Source organism: Pteropus alecto, unplaced genomic scaffold (assembly GCF_000325575.1).
Source record: "Pteropus alecto unplaced genomic scaffold, ASM32557v1 scaffold134, whole genome shotgun sequence".
Classification (NCBI taxonomy): Eukaryota; Metazoa; Chordata; class Mammalia; order Chiroptera; family Pteropodidae; genus Pteropus; species Pteropus alecto.
This window is the reverse complement of record NW_006436283.1, coordinates 216,489-239,232: the sequence shown is the minus strand read 5'-3', so window position 1 is coordinate 239,232 and position 22,744 is coordinate 216,489. Positions and strand designations below refer to the sequence as shown.

General features: G+C 58.0%; 2 protein-coding genes across 3 annotated transcripts in view; one reads left to right on the top strand and one right to left on the bottom strand.

Annotated features, from left to right (window-relative positions):
• Positions 1 to 22,744, top strand: part of TBCD (tubulin folding cofactor D) — a 124,361-nt gene that overhangs the window by 29,607 nt on the left and 72,010 nt on the right. The window contains exon 13 of one of the 2 annotated variants that reach the window (XM_015589652.2): positions 1,609 to 1,703. The exons of the other annotated variant lie outside the window; for it this stretch is intronic. Coding sequence (XP_015445138.1) covers positions 1,609 to 1,703 — 95 coding nt within the window. The remainder of the gene's footprint in view (positions 1 to 1,608; positions 1,704 to 22,744) is intronic. 2 annotated transcript variants of the gene reach the window in all.
• Positions 7,769 to 11,732, bottom strand: ZNF750 (zinc finger protein 750). The gene is made up of 2 exons (XM_006912130.2): positions 8,612 to 11,732; positions 7,769 to 8,477 (listed from the first exon to the last, which is right to left on the bottom strand). The coding sequence occupies exons 1-2, from the start codon at positions 10,033 to 10,035 to the stop codon at positions 7,769 to 7,771; spliced, it is 2,133 nt and encodes a 710-aa protein (XP_006912192.1). The 5' UTR covers positions 10,036 to 11,732.

Below are 22,744 nucleotides of genomic sequence, written 5' to 3'. Positions count from 1 at the left end.
CTTGTCTCCACCCCTGTGAGCCCTGGGCCCTTCCGGCACTGTCCTGGGCCCAGGTCTGGGGCAAGACCTTGCCCTCAGCCCCTTGGCTGAGTGCTGGCAACCCCCAGCTCAGCTTATACCGCGAGGTCGATGGCCGTGTCTTGGGTGTCTACGTCCACATCTGCTGTGTAGGTTCAGCCTCGGGGCATGAGTGGGGCTGAGGTACATCTGCATGCCGGGCGCCCTGCAGAGGGGGCGCGTTTTCCGGAGTCCCACAGAGGCCCTCTGTCTGCTGGGAGCGGACAGAGCAGGGGCCAGCGGTGCAGGCAAGACACGCTGGTTCGCCTCGCTGGCTGTAAAACGCGCTCAGGCCACAGCCGATGGCAGGTGACGCTGCTTTTCCACAGCTGTAGGCCAGCGACTCTGCACACGCGTCGAGTATGGAAACAGGAGTCTGCACAGCTGGCGATTGTGTGGTGATGGCTGAGTCACCTTAGTGCTGATCTTTTATCAGGTTCTTTCAAATGTTACTGAATTTTTAGGAAAAGCCTGCAGCATCTCTCTCCAATTAAAATCCTAAAGTACGCAAAGTGCCAGTATTAAATCTTAAAATCATTCATATAGCATTTGGGACAGACATTTAATAAAATATCTGTAACTTAAAAAAACAAGTATAGTTGGAATTATGTCGCAAATCGATGGTGAAGTCCAAGGGCAGCTTCTGTGTCTGTGTCGGTCACTCTGTCTCTGGAGGGCTGGGGCAGGGCCTGGCGCACAGAGGCACTTGCCAGGTGTCTATTGAGTGGACGATAAGCCTAGACTCTCTCCTAACTGAGTGTTCTCGTGCTTGTTGCTGGCCAGTAGTACAATTTGGTTGATTGTCTTAAAACTTTTTGCCATAAAATTAATTTAAGGCGGAGGTTTATAGTTTTTTTGCTTGTTGGTGAAGTATAGTTCTGTGTTTACACAGGCAGCAAAGTGTGGAAAGTCTCGACAACCTTCATCAATCTGAGAAATAGTTAAGCTCACGAATTAAGTGCCAGAGTTGCCCCTTTAAACAAGAGCGCTTCTAAGCCATTCCAGGAAAATTTTTATTAAACATAAAAATTTACGTTTGACTTGGTTAACTGGCATTAGAATTGTTTATCAAAAGTCTCTATTTCATAAGTGCAGAAACATCTCAATTTCAGTTGGAGCCGGCTGTGGGCAGCTGGGGACGGCCTCCCGTACCCTTGTGCCGCACGCCTCCAGGCATTGGAGGGAGCATGGTGTTGTGAGCCCCTGGCTTCTCGGTGGCTCGGCACATTGGTGGGGGGAGTCGTGGTGTGCAGTTGCCAGGGGGGCGCCTGGCTGTGGGGGCCCGTGGAGGACCCAGGTCCGGCTGTGCATGGCTGTGGGCTGTGCACACTCTCGGTGGCAGCATGCAGGCTGACCAGGCCTCACGCATGGAGAGCTGCCGGGGGGACCAATCCGGCCAGTTATCTTTAACCGAATTGAGTCTTGCCTTCCTTAGCCAGCGAGTCTTTTCAGATCGGGGGCAGCTTTCAGGGAGGCTTGTGGGCGTAGACTGTGCAGACTGGGCCTTGCAGGGGAGCCCCTGGTCTCAGGTACCCACCCATGTGCTCTCAGTTTTCAGGAGACGGACAACGCCTGGCATGGGGGGTGTCTGGCGCTGGCAGAACTGGGCAGAAGAGGCTTGCTGCTCCCTTCCCGGCTGTCGGATGGTGAGTAGCGCGGCTCACTTGCTCTGCACTGTGAGGACGGCCTGCAGCCGGAGGGGCGCCTCGCCTCGCTTGTGTCCCTGGGGTGGCCTGCCGTGGGCACATGCCCTGTCTATACCCTTGCTGGCTGACCGAGTGTCTCGGCCCCCTCCTCACACCCCCTCCTGCGTCCTGGTCGCTGCTTCTCCCTGCAGCAGGTATCAGTGCTGCAGATGCACCGCACGTCCGGGTCTGGGGCCTTGCTCCGCTGTGACGTCGGAGATGCTGTTGTCCCCGGAACCAGTGTTCACCCTTGCCACTGTGCGCGTCACCTGGAGTGATGCCATCGTCCGTTGGGACAAGTCTCACCCTGTGAGAGTGGGCTGGAGGGTCTCAGGAAGCTTGGCAGTGGGCCTGAGCAAGGGGGCTGGGCACTGTGTGGCCGGCGCCAAGGGATCGGCGAGCCCCAGGCTTGTATATTATATCCCAGCTGGTGAGCCTGGCCACGCGGGGGTGGACTGTGGGGCTGCGGCCACGTGAAGCCCTGTCTCTGGTTGGTGGGGACCATCCCGAGATGTGGCTGCCTGTGCCTCTGGATGGAAGGAAAGGGTACCTGTGAACGTGGAGGGGCCCAGCCGGGACTGCGCCCCACAGACCCACATGCCCTGCGAGGGGACTTCTGCCCAGAGCGAGGACGCCGCACACAGACAGGTCAGCAGTGCCCCAGCCGCGGCCGGCGAAGCGCTGGCCGTGCCCTTGGCATCGCGGGGCACCGGAGAGCCGCAGCCCTCGCAGTTTCTCTTTCCTCTTTCCGCTGACTCTTTTCTCTCTGCTTATTTCTGTAGCAGCTCTCTTGAGCTATAATTTCTACACCACCAAGTTCACCAGTTTAGAGTGCGTAGTTCACTGATTCATAGTGTCTCAGTTGTGCAGCCCTCATCACAACTAATTCCAGAACATTTTCCTTGTCCCACAAAGAGACCCCGTGCTCGGGAGCAGTCCCTCCGCATGCCAGACCTGCAGCTCGCCCAGCCCCGGGCGCCCACCGGTCTGCCGACTCTCTGGGTCTGCTGCTTCTGGGCGTTTCATAAGAACAGAACCCACAGCAGCGCACTCGTGCGCCGGGCTTCTCTCGCTCGGCGTGCCGTTCGCGTGTTCGTCCGTGTCGCGGCGTGCAGCAGTGGGACTTCGCTTCCTCTTACGCTGAGCGGTGCTCCGCCCGGGCCTGTGCCGCGACCGCCAGTCCCTTTGCCGGCTGGTGGGCATCTTGGCTCCTGTGAGTGGAGCTGCCATGAGCGTCTGCGGAAGGTTTCCGTGTGGACGTGGTTTGGTTCTCGGGTGCGGACCTGGGAGTGTACTGCGGGGCCGCACGGTAACCGACCGTGAGGAGTCACAGTTCTCGTCTGAAACACTCCCACCAGCAGTGTCTGAGTCTTCCCGTTTCTGCACGTTCTCTCCTGTGCCTCCGTTTTCCTGATTGCAGCCGTCCTGGCAGGTGTGACGTGGCATCTCACCGTGGTTCTGGCTTGCATCGCGCTGTGACGGGTGATGTTGAGCATCTCTTCACGTGCTGCTGTCTGTTTGGTTGTCTTCATTGAAGAAATGTCTGTCCAGTCCTTGGCTCACTTGAAAAATCGGGTATTTGCTTTTTTATTTTTGTAAGAGTTCTTTATGGATTCTGGTTATAAGTCTTATCAGATATGTGACTTACAGATATTTCCTCCCATTCCGTAGCATCTCTTCACTTTCTTGCTGGTGCCCTTTGGCGTACCAGAGTTTGACATTTTCATCAGGCCTAGCTCTTCTGTCTTTTCGTCCATTGCTCGTGCTTCCGGTGTCAAATCTGAGAAATTGCCTGTCCCAAGGGCATGGAGAATTACTCCTGTGGTTTTATTTAATCTTTTATTCCCTCCTAAGTGACTTCCTTATGGAAATAGGTGCATGTGAGAGCGTGTGAGTGTGGTGTGCAAGTGTGACATGGATTGAGCTGAAGTCCACACCTGGTGGTGCTGACTACAGTTTAGCTCGGAGGAGACTAGCACCTTCTCTTTGCTTCTCGTGTCTGAGACTGGCTGGCGTGTGTGGCCCATCACACGTACGATGTCGGCAGTGCCCGCTAGTCACAGACAGGCAGAGTGAGAGTATGTGAGTGTGGGTGCAATAAATGAGAAGTGTCAAGCTGTTGCCCAAAAACAGTGGGACACGATGCAGGACGATCTTCGCTCCTGCCTGGCAGTGCCCCTTCTGTGCGTGGTGGGCGTGTGGAGCAGCTGAGCTGCTTCTTGCTCGGGGGCGGGAGGGGGTGGAGGGGGAGGGACACCGGCATGGCTGGCGCGCTCCCTCCTTGGCAGAGCTGCCATGGGACCTGGGGTCAGCCTGCTCCTCTGGGGGGTGCCTGCGTGTGGCCTAGGCCCTCCCATTTGCAGAGTGCTGACCTCTCCTAACCGTGTCAGTCCCCACAGGCCCCATGTACCTTGGTTCCCAAGGGAACAACCGGGCCTTGGGAGGGGTCGTGCTGTCCGGTGCTCCCGTCGGGCCCTGGCACGCTCCCATTCCAATGTGTGTGTGCAGCTTTGTGTACTGCATGTTCCTGGCTGTGTGGACGGGAGACCATCACAAGATGCTTCGGCCTCGCACGTGGCGTGATCTGTTTCTGTGGTTAAAATGTTTAGCTTTGTGAGCAAATGCTGCACGCTTCATTTCATGCCCGCCCTTTGTTCCGTTCCTGTGGGGCGTGGCTTTTGGTCCAAAGTTAAAACCAGTGATAGGGAATAGTTTGCTCTGGGCCATTGGTAGGACTATTTAGAAAGGCCGTTGTCAGCATTTAAAAAATTTCAATGTTAATTCAAGGGTCCTTTTAAAATTTTTTTTGCTTCATTGAGGTAGAATTCACCTCACATACAATTCACCTATTTAAAGTCTATAGTTCAATGGTTTTGGCATATTTCACAATTAATTTTTAAAAAACACTGTAGAATATATAACAAATTTGCCATAGTGACTATTTGTAAGTGTACGATTCAGTGGCATTAATTAGAGTTATGATGTCATGCAACCATTATCACTGTTTCCAAGACTTTTCATCATCCCAAAGGGAAACCGTCCCCATTGAAGGCCAGCTCCCCACTCCTCCCCCGGCCCCCAGGAACTAATCTGTGTGCCCCTAGGCATTCACCTGCTCTAGGACCTCAGGTGAGTGGGATCGTACAGTGTTTGTCCTTTCGTGTCTGACTGTGCTTGGCGTGAAGTCTTGGGGGTTAATTCCTGTTGCTGCAGGGGTCAGAACGTCTCGTATGGCGGAGCGGCATTGCATTGTGTGGATGCTCCGCGTTTCACTGTCTGCTCATCTGCTGCGGGCACTTGTGACCATTGTGAGCAGGGCTGCTGTGAACACCGGTTCACGCGTGTCTGTCTGAGTCCTTGTCTTCGTTTCTTTTGGGGATGTACCTAGGAGTGGAATTGCTGGGTCACATGGTGACGCTAAATTTAATGTTCCGTGGGTTTACCATGTTTTGTGCGTGAAGGTTAGAAGCTCTCAGCTCTCATGTCGGGTCATGTGTGACTGTGGAAAGGCAGGGTGGGTGACACATCAGCACGGCTGGGGTTTTGTGATGGGACCCAGGACTCCTTTGTGCCTTGAGTGGATGCAGAGGGCCGCTGGTCACTGGCCGTGCATGCTGCACTGGCCTGGAAGAGCCGCAGACCGGCCCCGTGGGCTCTGGGGCCAGCACGTCTTTGGCGGTGAGGCAGGGCCTTTGCGGTTGGGAACTGTGGTCCTCATCACGTAAAGTGATGCCCGCCTGACCGTCGGGCGGGCCTTGAAGCCTTTATGTCCTCGGAGCCTTCGGACCTGTGTTCTTGCGTGTGTCAGCGTGAGGCCGGATCACGTCCGTGGGTGTGGCATTGGGTCCTGGGCCTGGAACGCGGCCTTCAGCGAGCGGCCCCCTGCTGCTGGCCTGCAGTAGGCAGGGCGTCCTGCTTTCGTGTCCTTTCAGACAGACAGAAGGGCCAGGCATGATCGGGTGTTGGGCAGGGGCTGTAGGGTGGGGATCGTAACTATTACCTTTGGATGGTGGCACCTGAGGTGCCCTCAGGCCTGGTCTGTGGGGCTCACCAGGCGCTTGGATGCTTTGGGGCAGCCTGTAGCGGTGGCCTCCTGGGTGACCAGCTCTACATCCCTTCTTGAGGCGACATTGGTGGTTTTATGTAAAGTTACTGTGTTTGTCGTGAGGCATGCTGTTTGCTCTCCTGAATACCGTCATTTTAAAATAAAGCTGTCACATCACTCTTAACTGTGCATGTGCAGTGGGGCCCAGGCGTCACCATGGTTTCACACCCACCGTGGTACTTGTGAAAGTGTTTAGACCTTCTTCCTCGTGGGAATTTCTCCCCCTCCTGTCTTCTTGGTCCCGTGTCTCCGTTCACTGCTCCGAGTTTCCCCTCGTGTTTGTACCTGTGGTAGACCTTCAGCAAGAGGCTGTCGGAACGGACGGTCACGGTCACATTCCCTACAGCTGTGAGGTGCCAAGTACTTAAATTTTTTTCTACTTTGAGTTTTCAGAGACCTACTTATTGGGACAAAGTTAATCAGAACGACAGCACGTAATGTTTTATTGGATGGCAGCTGTAGACAAGTTGGGTTTTTAGTCCAGGTGATTTTTTGTGAGTGGCGCTTCCACCTGGAGTGAGGCAAGCTTCTGCAGCGATGTGTTAGAGCTGAAAAGTAAAAACTTCCCTACAGACTAAGTGCTGAGAAGCCTTGTCACTTGCACAGGGAGCTGGGTGTGGCTTTTTTGCTTTAGCAGCATTTGTCCTTTGATCTCACCTGACAGCTCTGCAAGGACCTCCCACGTTCTGGTGCGGTGACTCATGCCCACCCTCCGCACCACACGCCCTTTCCGGGGGCCCTTGTTGACACCCCAGCCGGGTGTTGGATGAGAGATGCCCTGTGGGAAGTGGAGAAAGGGGACGTGGGGCTCGGGACGCCTGGCGGCCCGTTCTCAGGCAGCAGTTTTAGGGAGCGGAGGCTCTGAGAACCCGTTCTGACGTGCGCTGACACCCGAGGACCCACGGACGGTCGTTGAGGAGCCCCAGGGTGGGGCACAGGCCAGGCTTGATGGCCGCTGGTTACAGGTGCGCACACACGCCCACACGTACATACATTCACTAGTGCTCACACACGTATGCTCATGCACACATCCACACACACTGACATGTCCACACATGCTCATGCATGCTCGCATGTTCACACGCTCACATGTGCTCACATGTCCATGCTCACACACGTGCTCACAAACATGTTATTTCTCTGGTTTAATTACTTTCTCAGCCTTTTTCTCTTTTTTCACTGTTTATTACAGCAAAACATCGTGAAGTATAACAGTTCATATTTGTCTTCATTTTGTGTATTCTTAAAGTTTACCTATGAGTTTATTGGAAAATTAGCAATATATACATTATTTTAGGAAGTAGAAGATGAGGCTGAGTCAGGAAATTCACTGTAGCATGAGGAAATAGAACATATTGATGATAGCTTTGCCCATAATACATTTTCCCCAATGGAAATAAATTACTTGTATAAATAGTCTCTTGGTGTTTGAGTATTATTCAGTCATAACAGATCACAGTGTTTTTATATACAGCACGTTAATGCTAGTACTGAAAAAGTTTTCTTCTGGCATTTCCAGTAGTTGCTTCAAAACACAGTTAAAACAATTTGTTTTAGTGCTAAGATGTTTATGAGAAAAGTATTTTTAAAAGATTTCTGGTCGCTTACACCTAAGAGTTATATTTCAGTTCTATGGGTTTCGTTTGACATTTCACAAAAACAAAAACCAGTGGTTAACTCATCAGTCTGAGTATGTCATTCAAATATTTTTACAACCCAGAGTGGAAGCACCTTTTAATATTCGTGCCTTGTATTTACAAAAAATAGAGTTGCAGTTCTTTTTTACTTTTTGAGAAGAAAAGAGAAACTGCATTGTAACAATAGGCCAGATGAGAAACAAAGGTGCCGCTGAAGGTTTGGGGCGCTACAGTCTGCCTGCGAAGGTGCGGAGGCCGCAGCTGCAGGGATGGGCGGGCGGGCGCTACGATACCCGCTTTCTTTTCCGGAGCGTGAGGACTCTGGCCGTGTCGCTCGGCTTTGTCTTCTTGGCTCCCTGCTGGGCCTTGCCTGCGTCCCGTGGGCTTGTCCTCTTCTGCGCTTTTGGTCTGAGGTCACTCTGGGGCTCCGGGTTTTCTGTGGCATTGAGGGCGGGTGTGTCTCGTTGGCAGGCGGACTCCTGGGCGAAGGGCTCCCCATCGCCCACCCGGACAGTGCTCGGGCTGTAGGCTGCCAGTTGGCAGAGGGCCACGGCTGCCGTCTGCTTCTGCTCATCACTGCTGTCCACTGCCCGTGCGTCCTGGGCCTCCCCAGCGGGGGTTGTCCCCGGAACCTTGGCGCCAGGGCTGTCTCGGTCGGTCTCAGCAGGGGCTGGCCCGTCTCCGGCATCTTCTGGCTCAGTTTCGTGGGCGGCGGCGGCAGCAGGCTCTGCTTCTCGCGGTGGGCTGCGAACGGCAGGCCTTGGGGCCAGGGCGTTGCAGGGGTCCTTCACTGAGAGGTTCAGAGGTGCGTCCTGCAGCTCTGTGAAGTCTCCGTACACGGAGTCGTGGGCCACCAGCCGGGCCTCGGGCTTTGTGGACAGGTTCAGTGGGGCCGTTCTGGGGCTGTCGTCCTCTGTGCTGGCAGGCACCGCCTCGGCGCCCTCAGTGGTGCCCCTGGTCTGAGCCAGGGTGCTGTCATCTGCGGCCCCAAGGCTAGAGGAAGCAAAGAAAAGGCTTAGTGAGAGCCCTACTTAGCAGTGCTGGGGACACGCCGAGCAGCCATGGGCTCGCTCCCAGAGCATGGCCTGGGGCGCCGCGTTGGGGGTGTGGAAGGGGAACGGTCTTACCTCGTGGGAGACTGGCCTCTGTCCTGGGCCCCTGGGCGCTCCGCGCTCCTCCTGATGGGCTGGAAGGCCGTGAGGCTCTGCTCCGCTTGCGGGAGCCTCCCCAGGGTGCTCACGGTGGCTTTGTCCGAGTGGCCGCACAGCCCCGCACACGGCTGGCTTGTCTGTGTGAAGTTGGTGGGGCTCGGCCGGCCCGGCGAGCCGGTGGCCGCACTGCCCGCACGTGGGCTCATTTTGGTCCCTTCTGTGTCCCTCCGGCCGTCTTTGGAAGGGTCTTCGGCCTCGGGAGTCGGGCTCTCTTTCTCGCAGCCCATGCGCTTCCTGTGGGCGTCGGAGGGGCTCGCCTTGGACGGGCCCGAGGCTGCGTAGACTGGGGCGGCCTCTTCCAGGAGGTGAGAGCTCTGATCTCGGGAAAGGCTGGCCATGGGTGGGAGCCTGAGCCCGTAGGAGGGGAAGGCGGGCTCTGGCCGGAAGAAGCCATACGGGACGGGCAGGGCGGACTGGAACTGCTGCAGGAGCCGATAGTGCTCATAGGTGGAGGCCGGCGCGGGCACGTGCTTGGGCATCGGCCCCGGCTGGGGCAGGAAGTGTCTCTGCTCTGGGGCCCCGTACACTGACAGCAGGGCCGCGTCGCACTCGGGCGGGTTCCCGGCCAGTAGGTAGGGGGAGTAGATGGTGGCCAGTCCGTGTTCCGTGTAGAAGTGAGGCGGGTACTCGGGGACTGAGGGCTGCACATAAGGGGAGAGGGTGCCGAAGCCCTTGGCAGCTGGGACTTTAGGGGGAAACTCGGGCGGGAGGAATGGCGGGCCCACTTTCCACGGGTAGCCGGGTGCGTGGAACGCAGACTTGGGGTGGAAGGTGGTGGCCTTGGCGGTGGGGCTGGGCAGTGCCCGTGCCTCAGGAGCCTCGGCGGGCCCGGGCCCTGTGAGTCTGCGCTCTGTGACGGGGACAAAGGCCGAAGGCCGCACGAGGCCTTCCGGAGCAGCCTGGGTGGCCTCGGGGGCTGGGCTCGGCCGTGCCGCGTCCTTGGGCAGAGCAGGCTTCTGTCCGGAGCCCTTGTGGGCCGCGCGTGTGGGCACGGCCAGGTTTTCCTTGGCGTCCTCCCTGGTGAGGCCGAGTGGGAGCTTGGCGTCTGGGTGCGGGAGCCCGTTCGGGATCGACTTGGAGGGCGTGGATTTCGCAGTGGTCTCCAGCTGGTGGGTTTGCTTGGGGTCTAAAGAGTTGGATTTGGGGCACTTGGGGACGCGGTCCTGCTCTGACACTAAAGTAATGGAGTTTTTGCAGAGACCGTACTTCATGTGGTTGAAGAGGTGTGACTTCTCGTTGCAGGTGAAGGGACACTGGAAGCACTTGTACTTGAAGGGCTTTCCCGGCGGCCTGGGGATGTAGTGTGGCTTTTTTGGTTTCCGCTCTTTGAGGAGACTCATCTTTCTTCCGCTGTCCTCCCAGGGGCTCTCTCCCAGCCGGCTCTGTTCAGTTTGGACTCGGTGGCCGCGAAGATGTGTGTGGCCGTGGGGGTGTGTATGGCCGTTTCTCTTGGCCTTCCTGGCCACGTGCTTTTATTTGACGCCGGCTGCACGTGCCCCGGGCCTGCCAGTCTCGTTCATCTGGGAACCAGGAGCTGCAGTGGAGAAGCAGAGCGTCAGCGTCAGCAGCAGCTTAGGACTGACGGGGACCTGTGCTGGCAGTGGGTAGCGGGAGTTAAGCGAGGCAAAGGCACCTGGAGAGACAGGAGACACCGCCACCGCTGTGGCTGCGGGGGTCTGGGGTCTGGGACGGGGTGAGCACCAGCTGCCCCTGCTCAGAACTGCCTGCCACCTCCCCCCGCCCACGTTTTCTGTTCTCTCAAGGCTGACCTGAAAGAATTAATCTGGGGGCCGAGAGGAGTGTCCTGTGTGGCATGGTCATGGTCAAGTCTGAGAATACCTAAATTCTCTTGAGTTTGGGGAACTTTCACCCTGTGACCTGAGGCCTCAGATGCCTAGCAGATTGTGGACTGAGAGGGCTGAGTGACCATTGGGGTCCCGCCCTGCCCTGTCCACGGAGTTTCTGATCTGAGTGGTGTCACGACGTGCTGGTCTGCGTGTGCTGAGTGTGACTGCAGGGGGCCTTGGGGTGTGTGCTCACGTTCACCGAGGACCATGGCCGTGTGGCTGTGACGTGCAGCAGGGCCCTGTGACAGGTCGGCCCTGTTTAGTCAGTTTCTGTGTCCTGTGCAGGGGCATCACAAGTGAAAGACATTTAAAAGGACGGTCCCGCCTGCTTCCAGAGTTCCACACGGACCGTCAGCTTTACCCGTGGGCAGCACCCGTGCGTTCTCACACTCCCGTGGGAGTGCCGGGCTCGCATTGCCTCACATAGGTTTGAGGGGCTGTCAGTGAGTCCATGAGTGACTGACCACTGGCCACCTCGTGAACGGTGGGGAGTGAGTTGGCGCATGAACCCCGCCTCTGCCTGGTTGGGTGACCAAGAACATGGTGGGCCGGGGCGCCTGCCTGCCTTCCCTGTGCTTTTCCAGATGGCAGAGCCAGAGCTTTGCAGCCCTCACGGTTGGGGGCAGGGGGGCGGTACCCAGGAGTGAGATGGCTGGTTCAGGCTAGGGAGCTATCCAGCCTTTTAACCTTTGGGAAGTGGCCTTTGGCCATCTAAGCCTCAGGCCATACCCACCCAGGTCCCTGACAAGCAGCGGTAGCCCCGGTGGCTGGTGGCCGTGGGGCTGTGCCCTCCTCTGGAGCCCTGGGTCCCAGAAGGGGCTGTGAGTGTGTGGCCTTCCAGATATCTTTGCGGAGGGTCCTACTTTCCCTGCCCACCAGCACCCCCAGGCTCAGCCCAGTTTCCGGCAGAGGCCGCTCTGCCTCCCAGCCTGAGAACAAAGCCGGAGTCTGGGAGGATCCCAGGCTGGCTGCTGGAGCGGCTGAGAGAGCCGTGGGTGGGGACAGCTGCTGGGAAGTGTGAGGAACCCAGGCCCAGCGCTCGAATTTGCATGAAAATGTGAAAAGGAAAAGCCATCAGCTTCTGCTGGTTTCCAGGTTGCTTAAAAATAAACTTCAAAGGGAAGGATTGAACAGAAAGGCTCAGCTGCAGCTCTGTGCTAGGGACTGGGTGGCCATGGCTGGGTGTCACGGGAAGCTTCCGCACAGGGCTGTGAGACTCTGAAAAGCAGCCCGAGGGGACACCTGAGAGAGCTGCTCTCAAAGCCGCTCCTTGCGACCCACGCAGGGGGTGGTGGGGGTGAGGAGGTGGGCTGGGGGGTGATGGGTCTTTTTTTGGTGGAGCTTTAATTTTCACTTGGATACCATAGATTCTCAGCAAGCTGTCAGATTTTCTTCTCAGCAGAGTGGTTTATCTACTCATTTATTCATGTTTCTTAAAAAGACAAACCACCACTCTCCTGCCTCTGGTGAGCTCGTGCTACCGGCCCTTTCAGAGGGGCACATTGGCTGCGAGGATGTCCAGTGGGAAGGAGGCTCTGCGGGTGCCTGCAGCCTCCTGAAAGTTTTTGCAGAGCCGGCAGCGGGCCATTTTGAGTGAGAAGGGAGATTCTGGGCGCCCCACAGCCGGAGAGGGGCTCCTGGGCCATCTCAGCAGGCCTTGCCATGGGCAGAGCCAGGCATGGGGCGCCCGGTGCCCAGGTCACCCTGCCCCTCCTTTCTCAACGCGTGCTGCCGCGGGGGCTGCAAGGCTTTGTCAAAGCCCAGCAAATTAAAACGCACGATCATAGCTCTGCGTCCTTCCAATTTCCCCTCTTATTATAGGCAAAAACGTGAACGGATTCTTCATGAGTCTAGCTTATTCCTTGAGGGGCAGATATGCTCTGGGCGATGAAAGCACAATTTCCTCGCCTCCGTCAGGAAGCAACTCGATTCCAGCCAGGGCCGGGCCAGCTCGATAAGTCAGCGGGGCCTGTGCTGGCATGTCTCATTACGCTCCCTGATTCTGAAGGCGTGAGAACCTCTGCAAGGCAGGTTCCCATGATCGTGTAGGATATGTTATGGCAGAGATCTGAAAACTGATGATTTCATCACTAGCTGCGAGCAGCATGATCAAAATGATGACAGTTGCAAAACATCTATCAGGTGTGAGCCCAAAGCCCCAGCGATACCGAGAGTGGACACGGACCCGCCCCCCCGCGTTGAAGCGCGCGTGAGCTCAGATGGGCAGAGCTCCCTCGGGATTTAAGAAACTGGTGATGTTGGTTTTACATGCAGTGTTACTTGGTATTGCTGGTACTTCAGGCGAAAATATAAATACACCCACATGGGTTGAGTTTTCTCAAAGGTTTACCGGAGGCAGCTCAGGTGTAAGTTACAGTATCACCCAAAATAAGGATCTGAGAGGTGATGGCTGTTATGTCAGCATACACCTTTTTCACTGAAATGAGGCTGTGTGTAGAGTTTTGGTCTGGGCCTTTTCATCCTCCGTTGGCTGACAAGGACAGTTTCGGGGAGAGCGGTGCCCATGTTCTAGGAGGCGGGCGTACTCCAGGGTCTCGGGATTGGGAGGCCAGCCTACGTGGACGCCCAGGGGCCGCTGTGTTGGTGACTCTGGGCAAACTGACCTCAGGGCCGCACCGTTCGCCAGTTAAAGCAGGAGGCACAGCTGCTGCAGGCGCCAGTGGGGACGAGCGGGCTCCCTGGGCTGCAGAGGTGCCAGAGGAGTGGTGGGGCGAAACTGAGACTCTCGTCAGCTTTCGAGGGGACCGCGTGTGAAACGACGCGTCCCTGCTCCTGCCCCAGGGAGCTTGCAGGACGGAGGCGCGGTAGCCGCTGCTGGAATGCAGCGTCTGCCAAAGCCAAGCCGCAGAGCCCCGAGCTGTCCCTGTGTCTGGGGCGGACTGGCCCTTGGAGGCGGTGAGAGGGTCTCACGCCCTTCCCGGGGGCGCAGCCCGTGCCCGTGCTAACGCTCGTCTGCAGAGCTGAGGGGCGGCTTGCTAAAGCGGGGCCTGCGGTGGGCTTTTGCGGGCTGCGGTGCCGGCGTGTTTCCACGGTCGGGCGGGAGCCCGCTCCTGTGGGGGGCTGGGGAGGCACAGGACCTTTGAGCTCCCTTCACTCTCACTCGGTGCGCTCGGAGTCTGCGGGGTCGTGGGCCCTGCCTGCTTCGCAGAGGGCTGTGCCCCGCCTGCCTCCCCTATGCCCGTGAGTCGCTGGCAGCCCGGCGACCACCCTTTCAGAGCCACCCACACAAAGCAGCTGATGGGCGCAGTGTCCACACCCAGGGCAGAAGGCGGGGGGGTGGTGACTTGAAGACACGCCCAGGGCCCGCTGTGAGCTTCTGCAGGGGCTTCCTCCTCTCCCCTGAGAAAGCCCCTTTGTGCCTTCTCAAGCATCTGCAATGTCTGCTGTGTGAAGCCGGCAGGCCTCTCACCGGGCGGCCCTGGTGGCTGCGTGTCCACTCTGCCGGCCACTCATACCGGCGGGCGGGTGTCACGGAACTGCCCACACAGCTCCAAGCAGCCTGTGGTTTCGATTGGCCACAGGGCTTTGTTTGCTCGTTTCTGAAGTGCTAACTTGCCAACGACTTGATGGGTCTCTGAGTGTGGACGAGTAATGGAGCTGCCTGTCGTCAGGACCAGAGCGAGTGGCTGGCATGTTTAAAGGGTTTCTAGGGAGTCTGAACTCTGAAAAAGGCGAGGGGAGGAGATTTTTTTGAACTTTGATAGGACACACAATAGAGGTAATTATAGCTTGACTTTATGGGACATGGCTGTGCCGGGCTGGGCAGCCGAGCCCGTCGTGCCCATGAGCCCGTGCTCTGGCCTCACGCGAAGACTCTTCCAAAGGGCCCTGGCACAGGGCCCCGTCAGGTGGAACGTCCTGAAGGGCATGCTATAATTACAATATTGTGAGGTGGCGTTATTGCATAACTCAGGGACACGCCATTGTCGCCTACCCACTGGGGTGTCGCAAGAACGAGATTTGTGAGTTTTACTCTAATTGAGCTTTTCCAGTGATTAACCACCACTCCCTCCCGGACTTTTGGTTCTTTAAAATGAAGAGTAAACTTGAGGACAGCCGTGACCTGGGGAGGACAGCTTCCCGGAGTGTGATTTGGAGGCCCGGGTCCAGGGAACAACTGGAGGCTCTTCCTAGTGTCAGCCGGGGGTCCCAGCTTACAGACGAGCGCTCCGAGCACTAGGGCAGCTTTATCGTTCGGTGGCCAGTCACCAGAGCCACGAGCTCAGTGCGCCTGCCTCGTTCATCCTCACAAAGGCAAAACCAAACCAGTTTAAAGCTTTGGAAGGGCTTTGTTAGTGCAAAAATAATAATTAGAACAACCCATGTAGACAGATTTTGCTTAAATGACGTCTGTCTTGGCTCAGACTAGGCCAGTAATCTGGTCAGTAATTGTTCTTACACAGATTTATGAGAAACTTTACAAAGGAAAGAGCTCTACTTTTGTAGATATGAGGATCTAATTTCCTTAAGTTTTTTATACCCATATTTCAAAACTACCTAATTTAAACTTAAAAAGGTTTTAAAATTAAGATATAGATTCACATCAGCAATTGTCTCATCGCATGTATAGATCTTTTTATGTTGAAATTCATCATAGCTTATTTTTAAGGTGAACAGATAGGCAATAATATAAGTTTGAGCTTTGTATTAAATTTTACGAATTTCGTGGTAGAAATGATTTAATCTCCAGGTAAGCATGTTCGTAGGCTTTGAATCAAGTGTGAGCCTTGTTAAAGTTTTGTAACAATGGTCTCCACTGCCCGGTGCACCTGCTGGGTCCTGAGTAACCCTCCAGCACAGAGCAGGGCAAGCGATCCACCGAGCCAGGGAGTTTAAGTTCCATCCGAGAGTAGTTTGGAAAGAAAACACAGATTTGAGAAGAAAAGGCAGGTACTTACCGGTGGCCGGCAGGGCTGGGGGTGCGAGGTGCTGGCTGTGGGGACGGTGCCCAGGGAGCAGGCTGTTCTCACGCCGGCTGCTCCCTGAAACTGGAGCACCGGCCGGTGGGAGGGGTTTAAGTGCAGGAGCCGAGCCCTCGGGGCGTAGAGATGCACCTGATATTCCCTCCTGCCCGCAGCTACGATTCATGTGTTTGCTCCCATGTGTTTGCACCCACCGAGCTGCTCACAGCAGCCTCACCCACGGACCACGGTGAGCTCCACTTGTGTGCCTCCCAGAAGCTCCTTCCGGGCTCTGAAGTGCCTTGTTACTGTCCCCAGACGCTCACGGTTAGAATGGGGACTAACTGGGTGGAGGTCAGGCTCGGATAAATCCCTGATGTTGTCATAAAGACAGCATGTGTGACCTGCGGGGGGCAGCAGGTCAACACTGAGGTTCAGTCTGAAATGTGTGTCCCCGGATGGAGGCTGGCACCCGCAGGGTCCCTGGCCCCGGTCTGGAGGCACCTTCCTTTCTTGTTGCCTTTTTCCCATTGCCCTGTGCCTGGCCGACTTTGTCCCTGTCCCGCCTCACAGCTGAGAGCGAGAGCCGGGAGGGAGGGAGACGGCCTCTGCTGCCGCCGCAGAGACCTGCCAGCACAGGCTGGGACAGCACCGAGCCGCCCGCCGCGGGGAGCCCTGGTGGGGCTCCGCGCCTGGTGGCAGTGGGGGTCCCGCACACTCCCTCTCCCCGCCTCTCCCCTGTAAGTAACTAGGACCCTGACTGAGCCAGTTGTCCCTCTCCCCACGGAAGCTGCTTGCTGCTGATCCCGGCTGTCTGCCCCTGGCCGTGAGGCTGCAGTGTGCTGTCGGTGTGGGGACGGGCAGGGGTGCTGTGAGCGGCTCGGGCGTTGTTCGCGCGTGGCTCCTGGCACAGAGGTGCGGGGCCGGCCTTCCCAGGCCAGATCTTGACTGTTTGTCTGTTTAAAAACTTTAGACTTAAGAGTTTACTTGGCTTTGCTTTCACATTGGATTCTGAAAAAAAGAGTTTTAAGTGACTTTTGTTCACATTAGACATCCGTGTAATTTAGAGTAAAAAGTGGTCGTGGAAGTCTCGTCACAAAAAGCAGCAGTCCCCCGCTGCTCCCTTACTGCTGCCGGGGAGCAGGCCACCCCGACACTCAGGCTTCAGCACCGTTGCGTCACGTCTCCTGACGCCGTGGGTCGGGAGTTTGGGCAGGCCTCTGCCGGCGGTTCAGATCCCGTGGGCGTTGGCGGTGCTCGTGGTGTCAGCCTGCAGGTGCCTGGTCTGGGGGCTCCCAGATGGCTCCACTCACCTGCCGGTGTCCTGGAGGGGACAGTGGGGCCCCTCCCTGTCCAGTTAGTCTCCCTCCGGGGGCCTCTCCAGGCGGGCGGTTGGCCTTCTGTGGCTCAGGACTCTGACAGAGCACGGGGCAGCTTCCGGTCCTCGGAAAGGCCGGGCGGAGAGCCAGTCATCACGAGGCCCCCCGCCGCTCTTCAGCGCCCAGACTCGCGGCAGGGGCTGCCCAGTGGCCGCCCCCTGCCAGTCCCTGTGCGGGGCATCGCTTGGACCCCCTCTTAGCTGAGTGCTTTGGTGCTCTCACCTTGATGCCAAGACACGTTGCCCATCGCTAGTTCCGCTCCCTCCACGCCTTCTTGCTCCCAGTTTTGGGTGTTGCTTATTGGCTCCTCCGTGGAAGATGAGAGTCTCCTCTGGCCTCTCTGCCTGCTCGCCTGCCTTCCCCGTCCTGGGGTCTTCCTGACCTCCCCTGTGTCGGCCCCGTCCTGGGTCCCGCACTGTCTCTTGGGCTGACCTTCACCTTGGTGAGCAGCAAGCACGTGGCGGGTGGAGACGCTGGGTGACTGGAAGTGTCCGCTTTCCCCACTGCCTGGCTGGTGAAGAACCCTGGGCCAGAGGTCACCCCTGCACCGGTCCTGCTGTTGGGAAACTTTTTGCCATTCCGACTGCTGGTCCTTCCCCCCTCGCTCTAACATGGGACATTTCACACGGCGCACGCTCAGGCGCCCGACCCCAGACCCCGCGTGAACTCCCTGCTCTGCTGCCTTTCGCGCCTGGCGCTGGGTGGCCGCCCGTCAGTCCATTTCAGTCACTTGCAGGTAAGCCGCCACGGCGCCACCTCTGAGCACTTCAGCATAGTGTTCGGTTACAGTTCTTCTCTTAAAGGTAAAGTTTATGTTCGGCACAGGGCGCAGATCTCTGGAATCGGTCTGCGAGTTTTGGGGCGCGAACTCCCCTGTCAGGACATGAAGCGTGTGGTCCCCACTCCAGACCGCGGCAGCCCCTGGGGTTTTTCCCGTCGTCGGTTGGTTTTACTTATTCTAGGGTCTGTGTAAGTGGTGACTGGGGTCTCGGTGTGGTTGGTGCCTGGGGTCTCGGTGTGGTTGGTGACTGGGGTCTCGGTGTGGTTGGTGACTGGGGTCTCGGTGTGGTGCTGCTGTCCCCTCCTGTGGCTTTTCCCGTCGTCCTCGGCGTTCTCTGTTTCCTTGACTCGGTCGTCAGCCTTTCTAGGATTTCTTTCGTGCTATTACAATTTTTGGTTTCCAGGAGTTTTTTGTTCTCTGGATGTTGCTTTTTTTAGTGTCTTACGTAGCAGTTGCGATGGCTTCTTGTACTTCTGTGAGGATTTTGAGGATTTGGGGGGCGGGCGGGAGGGCTCTCCCTGCCTCGTCTCCATCCCTTCCACAGCGGCTCTCCTTTCTCAGCGGGCCCCTGCTCCCCACCTGCAGAGACTCAGCTGCTGTCTCCGACAGCATGGGGGGCTTGCGGGGTGTGCTCCTTCCATGACGGTCCCCAGAGGCCCACCCCCCCAAGTTATCTGGAGCCACAGGCCTTGAGCCCTGTGGGGAGACTGCACACGCATTGGGGAGGGCCTGGGTTTCTCCGCTGCACGCAGGCCAGGCTCTGTGGTGCACATGTGTGTCCACGCTCTGCAGCCTCCCGAGAGTGGTTCCCACATCGCCGTGTGTGTCTTCCCTGCCCTGTGGTTAGTGCCTAAAAAGGAAGGGACCTCTTGTGTCACGGGCAGTGGGACTCGGCCCCCCGTGCCGTCCGTCTGCCCACTGTTACCTGGAGACCTGTGCCTGGGGTCAGGTCCCTAGGGGAGGTGATGGGGAAGCAGCTGGCAGGCACGGAGGGCTTGCTGGGAGCGTGGCACTGTGTTAAGCACTCTCCCTGCATTAACCCGTCGAGTCCCCATAGCGACTCCACGAGAGGGACCGTCACGACTGGTTCACGGTCACAGAGCACAGAGAGGGATGCACCCATCCTGAAGGGCGACAGAGCAGGGCTGCACCACAGCCGAAGGGCTGCCCTGGGAGGTACTGTCAGTGGGAGCCCAGGGGGGCCGCGTGGTCTCGTCATCACTGTCGCTCGCCCCTCCCGGTCTCCTAGCCCCTTCCGTCCTGTCCTCGCGGTGACCCGTGGCTTGCTCCCCTGTGACCAAGACACTCCCCGACGGGCCTCTGGCTTCGCATCTGCAGGGAGGCGTGCAGCGGGCGCCTGCGTGTGTGTGTCCTTCAAGGCTGACGTGTGTGCAGGAATGGCAGCTGTCACAAAACGGCCTTTGTGAAGGGCACAGGTTCCCACGTTTCCGGCCTTATCTGTAGGTTCAGGGTAGCTTTTATTTTAGTCATTTGCTGTCTTTGGGGGCGCTGCACCCAGAGGGGAGGAGGAAGGAAATGACAACTCCACAGGAGTTTCAGGGCTTGACGTTGGTGTCCTTTTCTGATTTGGTGGTGGTCAGGAGGGCCAGCGCTGGCTCCCGTGCCCAGGCTTAGCGCAGGTCCCCTGCGATGTGGGCTCCACCCTTTGGGTCCTGTGAGGAGTGATGGCCACGTGCTGGCGACCTGGTGGGACCATCCAGCAGACCAGGCTCCTGGAGGGCTGGGCAGCTGCGTGCACGCGTGTGTGTGCTTTCACATGCGTGTGCACACGCACACTGTGCTCGCAGGGAGGAGGGTAATGCTCCGGCGTCCCACACCATGGCCTCTGTGTGCCCAGCAGAGGTGACTCCTCGGGGCTTCCAGGCCATTGGCCACGTGCAGGGCCCTGGGGCCGCCTGCGTCTGCTCTGTCCTGCTTCTGATGGGCACTCGCGGCCCGCTTGGTGGCACACTGCTCCTTTGGCCCCTCTCCTCTCCATGGCACTCTTGTTCCCGTGTTTTGCGCTTCTTGCTGAGGTCTGGGGTGCTGAGCTTTGCTGTGCCATTGGACTCGGGGTCATGCTCTGAGGCTCGTCCTGCACCACAGGGGCCGGCTCTGGGGTGGATCGGCGGCTCCCCGGCCCTTTGGGTGCTCGCCAGCCGGTGGGCCTGCGTGCAGCTCCGGGCCCTGTGCCTGTGCAGAGGCTGCCAGCTGGGCCTGGAGCCCCGTCTTCCAGCCAGCAGCGTGGGAGCAGCTGTGCACTGGGGGCTTGCCGCCACGAACCGAGCAAGAGGCTGGCGCTGGGAGCCCCTGGAACGAAGTACAGCCCCGTGAGGCAGCCGGGCGTCTCTCTCAGCGAAGCCCTGGAGTTCTCGTTTTAGGAAACTCCCGGGACGATCAAACACTTGAGCACGGAAGGCAAGAGGAAGTGGAGTCGGCTTGGCCGTGTGTGCGGGGGCCACGGCGCGGGCGAGGTGCCCGGGAGCCCCGTGCGCAGCACGGGGAGTTTAACTTGCGTGCGGTTCCAGCAGCGCTGCTGTTTGGGGTTCCTTGGAGCTGGGGCTACTTCGTTGGAGGGAGGGGCACGCAGGCCCTTCGTGACCCCCAGGAGCCGCAGGTTCTGGGTGTGTGGCACACAGCTCCTGGGCCCGCCCAGCTGACATCTGCCCGGAGGACCTGGGAGTCTGAGTCCTCACAGTGTGGGGGTGCGGGTCGGGAGAGGCGTCTGGGCGAGAGACCCCTGGCCTGTTCTGACAGGGTCCCTGCCCTTGCTCCTTCTGGTGCCATCGCTGTGGCTCCTGAGAAGTCTCAAGTGAAACCTGTAACCTGAGCCAGGGCTAGGGCCGCCCGCTCGGAGGGCTGCTGGTGACCCCTAACCCCCACTGCTCCGCAGCGTTCCGGGAGCAGGCCGCGTGGCGCCAGTGCGCCCTTCGTGGAGTTTCCGTTGAAAGGGGCTTTTTACGCGTGGGTACGCCCACTGTTGCCTACGGGAGTCATTTAGTTCTGCTGAACAAGGACAGGTAAAGCTGTCTCACAGACTTCCCTCTTCCTTTTTCCCTCGTTCTACAAACAGCCTTTGCTAGGAACATGACAAGGGCCTGGAGCAGACTGAGGGGCGGGGCCTGCGCTTGTGGGCTGCACCTCCGCCCCTCCCCTGCCCGCCTGTCCTGGCCGCCTCAGCGCGTGGCACCCGGCCCGCTCTGCCGGCCCCTGTGCTGGCGCCAGGTCGCCCTGAGAGCTCGCCCCTCGAGGCCGAGTCCTGAGTCTCAGTTCCTCCATGGCAAAGAACCTTTTATTTTTGCAGACATGGTTTGGGTTCTTTTCTGCGTCTTCCTGACCTTTCACTGGTTTGTCCTCCTGTGTCTCGTGCTCCCAGGCTGGGTTTTGCTGGTGTCTTTTGGCTGATGCTCTCGGGCTCAGACCCTCTGTGGCATCTGTGCGTGTCCCTCGCCTGCCGCTCCTCTCGCGTGGTCTAAGGGGATTCCTTAGGGGCCCGCTTCTGGCAGTCACGAGGTGCCCTCCCGCCCGAGCGTGTCCTGCAGTGAGCTCTCGTGTTGCTTCCTGGGCACCCCAGTCCCGGCATCACTCAGCTTGGGCTTCTGCGAGCACTCAGGGTGTGCACGGCCCTGGGCTGGGGCCTCGGTTCTCATGGGCACCCCTTCCTCCGCAGCCCCGGCCAGAGCTGGGCTCTGTGGGCAGTGGCACTGGCCCTTCCTTCTGCTAGCAGTTCCTGCGGGAGTGTCCCTGGAGCCACGCAGGGCCTCAGGGGGCCCACGGCCGCTGTCATGAGTCGGCCAGTGGGTTAGAGGTGTTCCCAGGCGCTCTGTAGGTTGTACTTGCCAGAAGTGATTGAATTCACAACCAGATAGGACCTGTGTCCAGCAGATGACCACGCGCAGTGCTGTTCTCCGCACTCAGATGAACCCCGCACCCTCGGTGCCCGGGTGCCTGCGTGTCGGTGAGGAGAAGAGGGGCTCATGCTGAGCCACATGGCCCGCTCGCCCCTGCATCTCTGTGCCATGATGCTAAGGCAGTGCCCTGGGGCTGCGTGGACGTGACCCTGGGGCTGCGTGGCTTTGCACGGCATCCTCGTGGCCAAGCTGGGAAGTCCCGTCCACACCAAGTATGGGCGCTCGGAGGCGGGAGGAGCTGCGGGCACGTGCTCCGAGGGCGGGCTCCAGGTGGCACTCTTGGAGACTGTCCCTGCGTGGGTGTGCATGGCCCCCGTCTTCCCCCGGTCCCTCAGGACACCCCCCCCCCCGCCTTGGTTCTTCCAGACCCAGAGCTAGTTTCCGGTCAGCTCTGTAGCAAGGTCCACTTGCAACCCCACACTCCCCGTAACCCCATGATGCAGGCGGTGGGGCGGCTACGGGCTTCACCTTGCTGGTGAGTTGTCCGAGCACATGCTCAGATGTCCCCTGCACATGCCCAGTCCTGCCGGCACTAGGTCCTGCGGCAGAGGCTGCAGGTGTGTAGACTGGTCCCTTGGCCCATAGCCACGGCAGCCCAGACCCCCGCACAGATCTGCATGTGGCTACCACTGCCGCATGTTAGTGCTCGAGTTATGCTCAAGGTGTGAAAAGCAAAAATCAGCAGGTACGCCGAGATGCATGGGCAAACCTGGTGTCCTGAGAGCTCACAGCCCCTCTCAGTCGTTGACCGGTCACTGAGCAAATGAGCTAGTGGGGAGACACGGATGTCTCGTTTGGACGACAGAAACTGCAGCTCGACACACTGGAGGGACACCACAAAACCACATGTCCTCTGGGCCGGAAAACAAGTCCCAAGACATTTCAAAGAATGTCTAGTGTACAGACTGCATTCTTTAACCAGAAAGCAAGGAAATTAAAAGTCAGATGCATTAAGATAAAGGTAAGGCTCCAATTTTCAGTTCAAAAACACGGATTTTTAAATAACACATGAATCAAAGAAGAAACCCTAATATCAGTGTACGATGGAAATGTGAAGATGGAGCTGACGGTAACAGAATTGTCATGTGTCAGAGCTTTTGAGATGTGGCTGACAGTGAACTTGGAGGGAAACTTAAAATCTTGAGCAGCGTTTGTGACCCGGTGGCCCCCGGGCCCAGACTGGCCCTGGCCTGTTTCTGTATAGCCTTG

What these genes read in the sequence shown, in the direction of transcription:
- ZNF750 (XM_006912130.2), bottom strand. Translation starts at nt 10,035, where the DNA reads ATGAGTCTCCTCAAAGAGCGGAAACCAAAAAAGCCACACTACATCCCC. An exon ending in AGAGGCCAGTCTCCCACGAG is followed by an intron (nt 8,478 to 8,611) that starts GTAAGACCGTTC and finishes TGCTTCCTCTAG; the next exon opens with CCTTGGGGCCGCAGATGACA.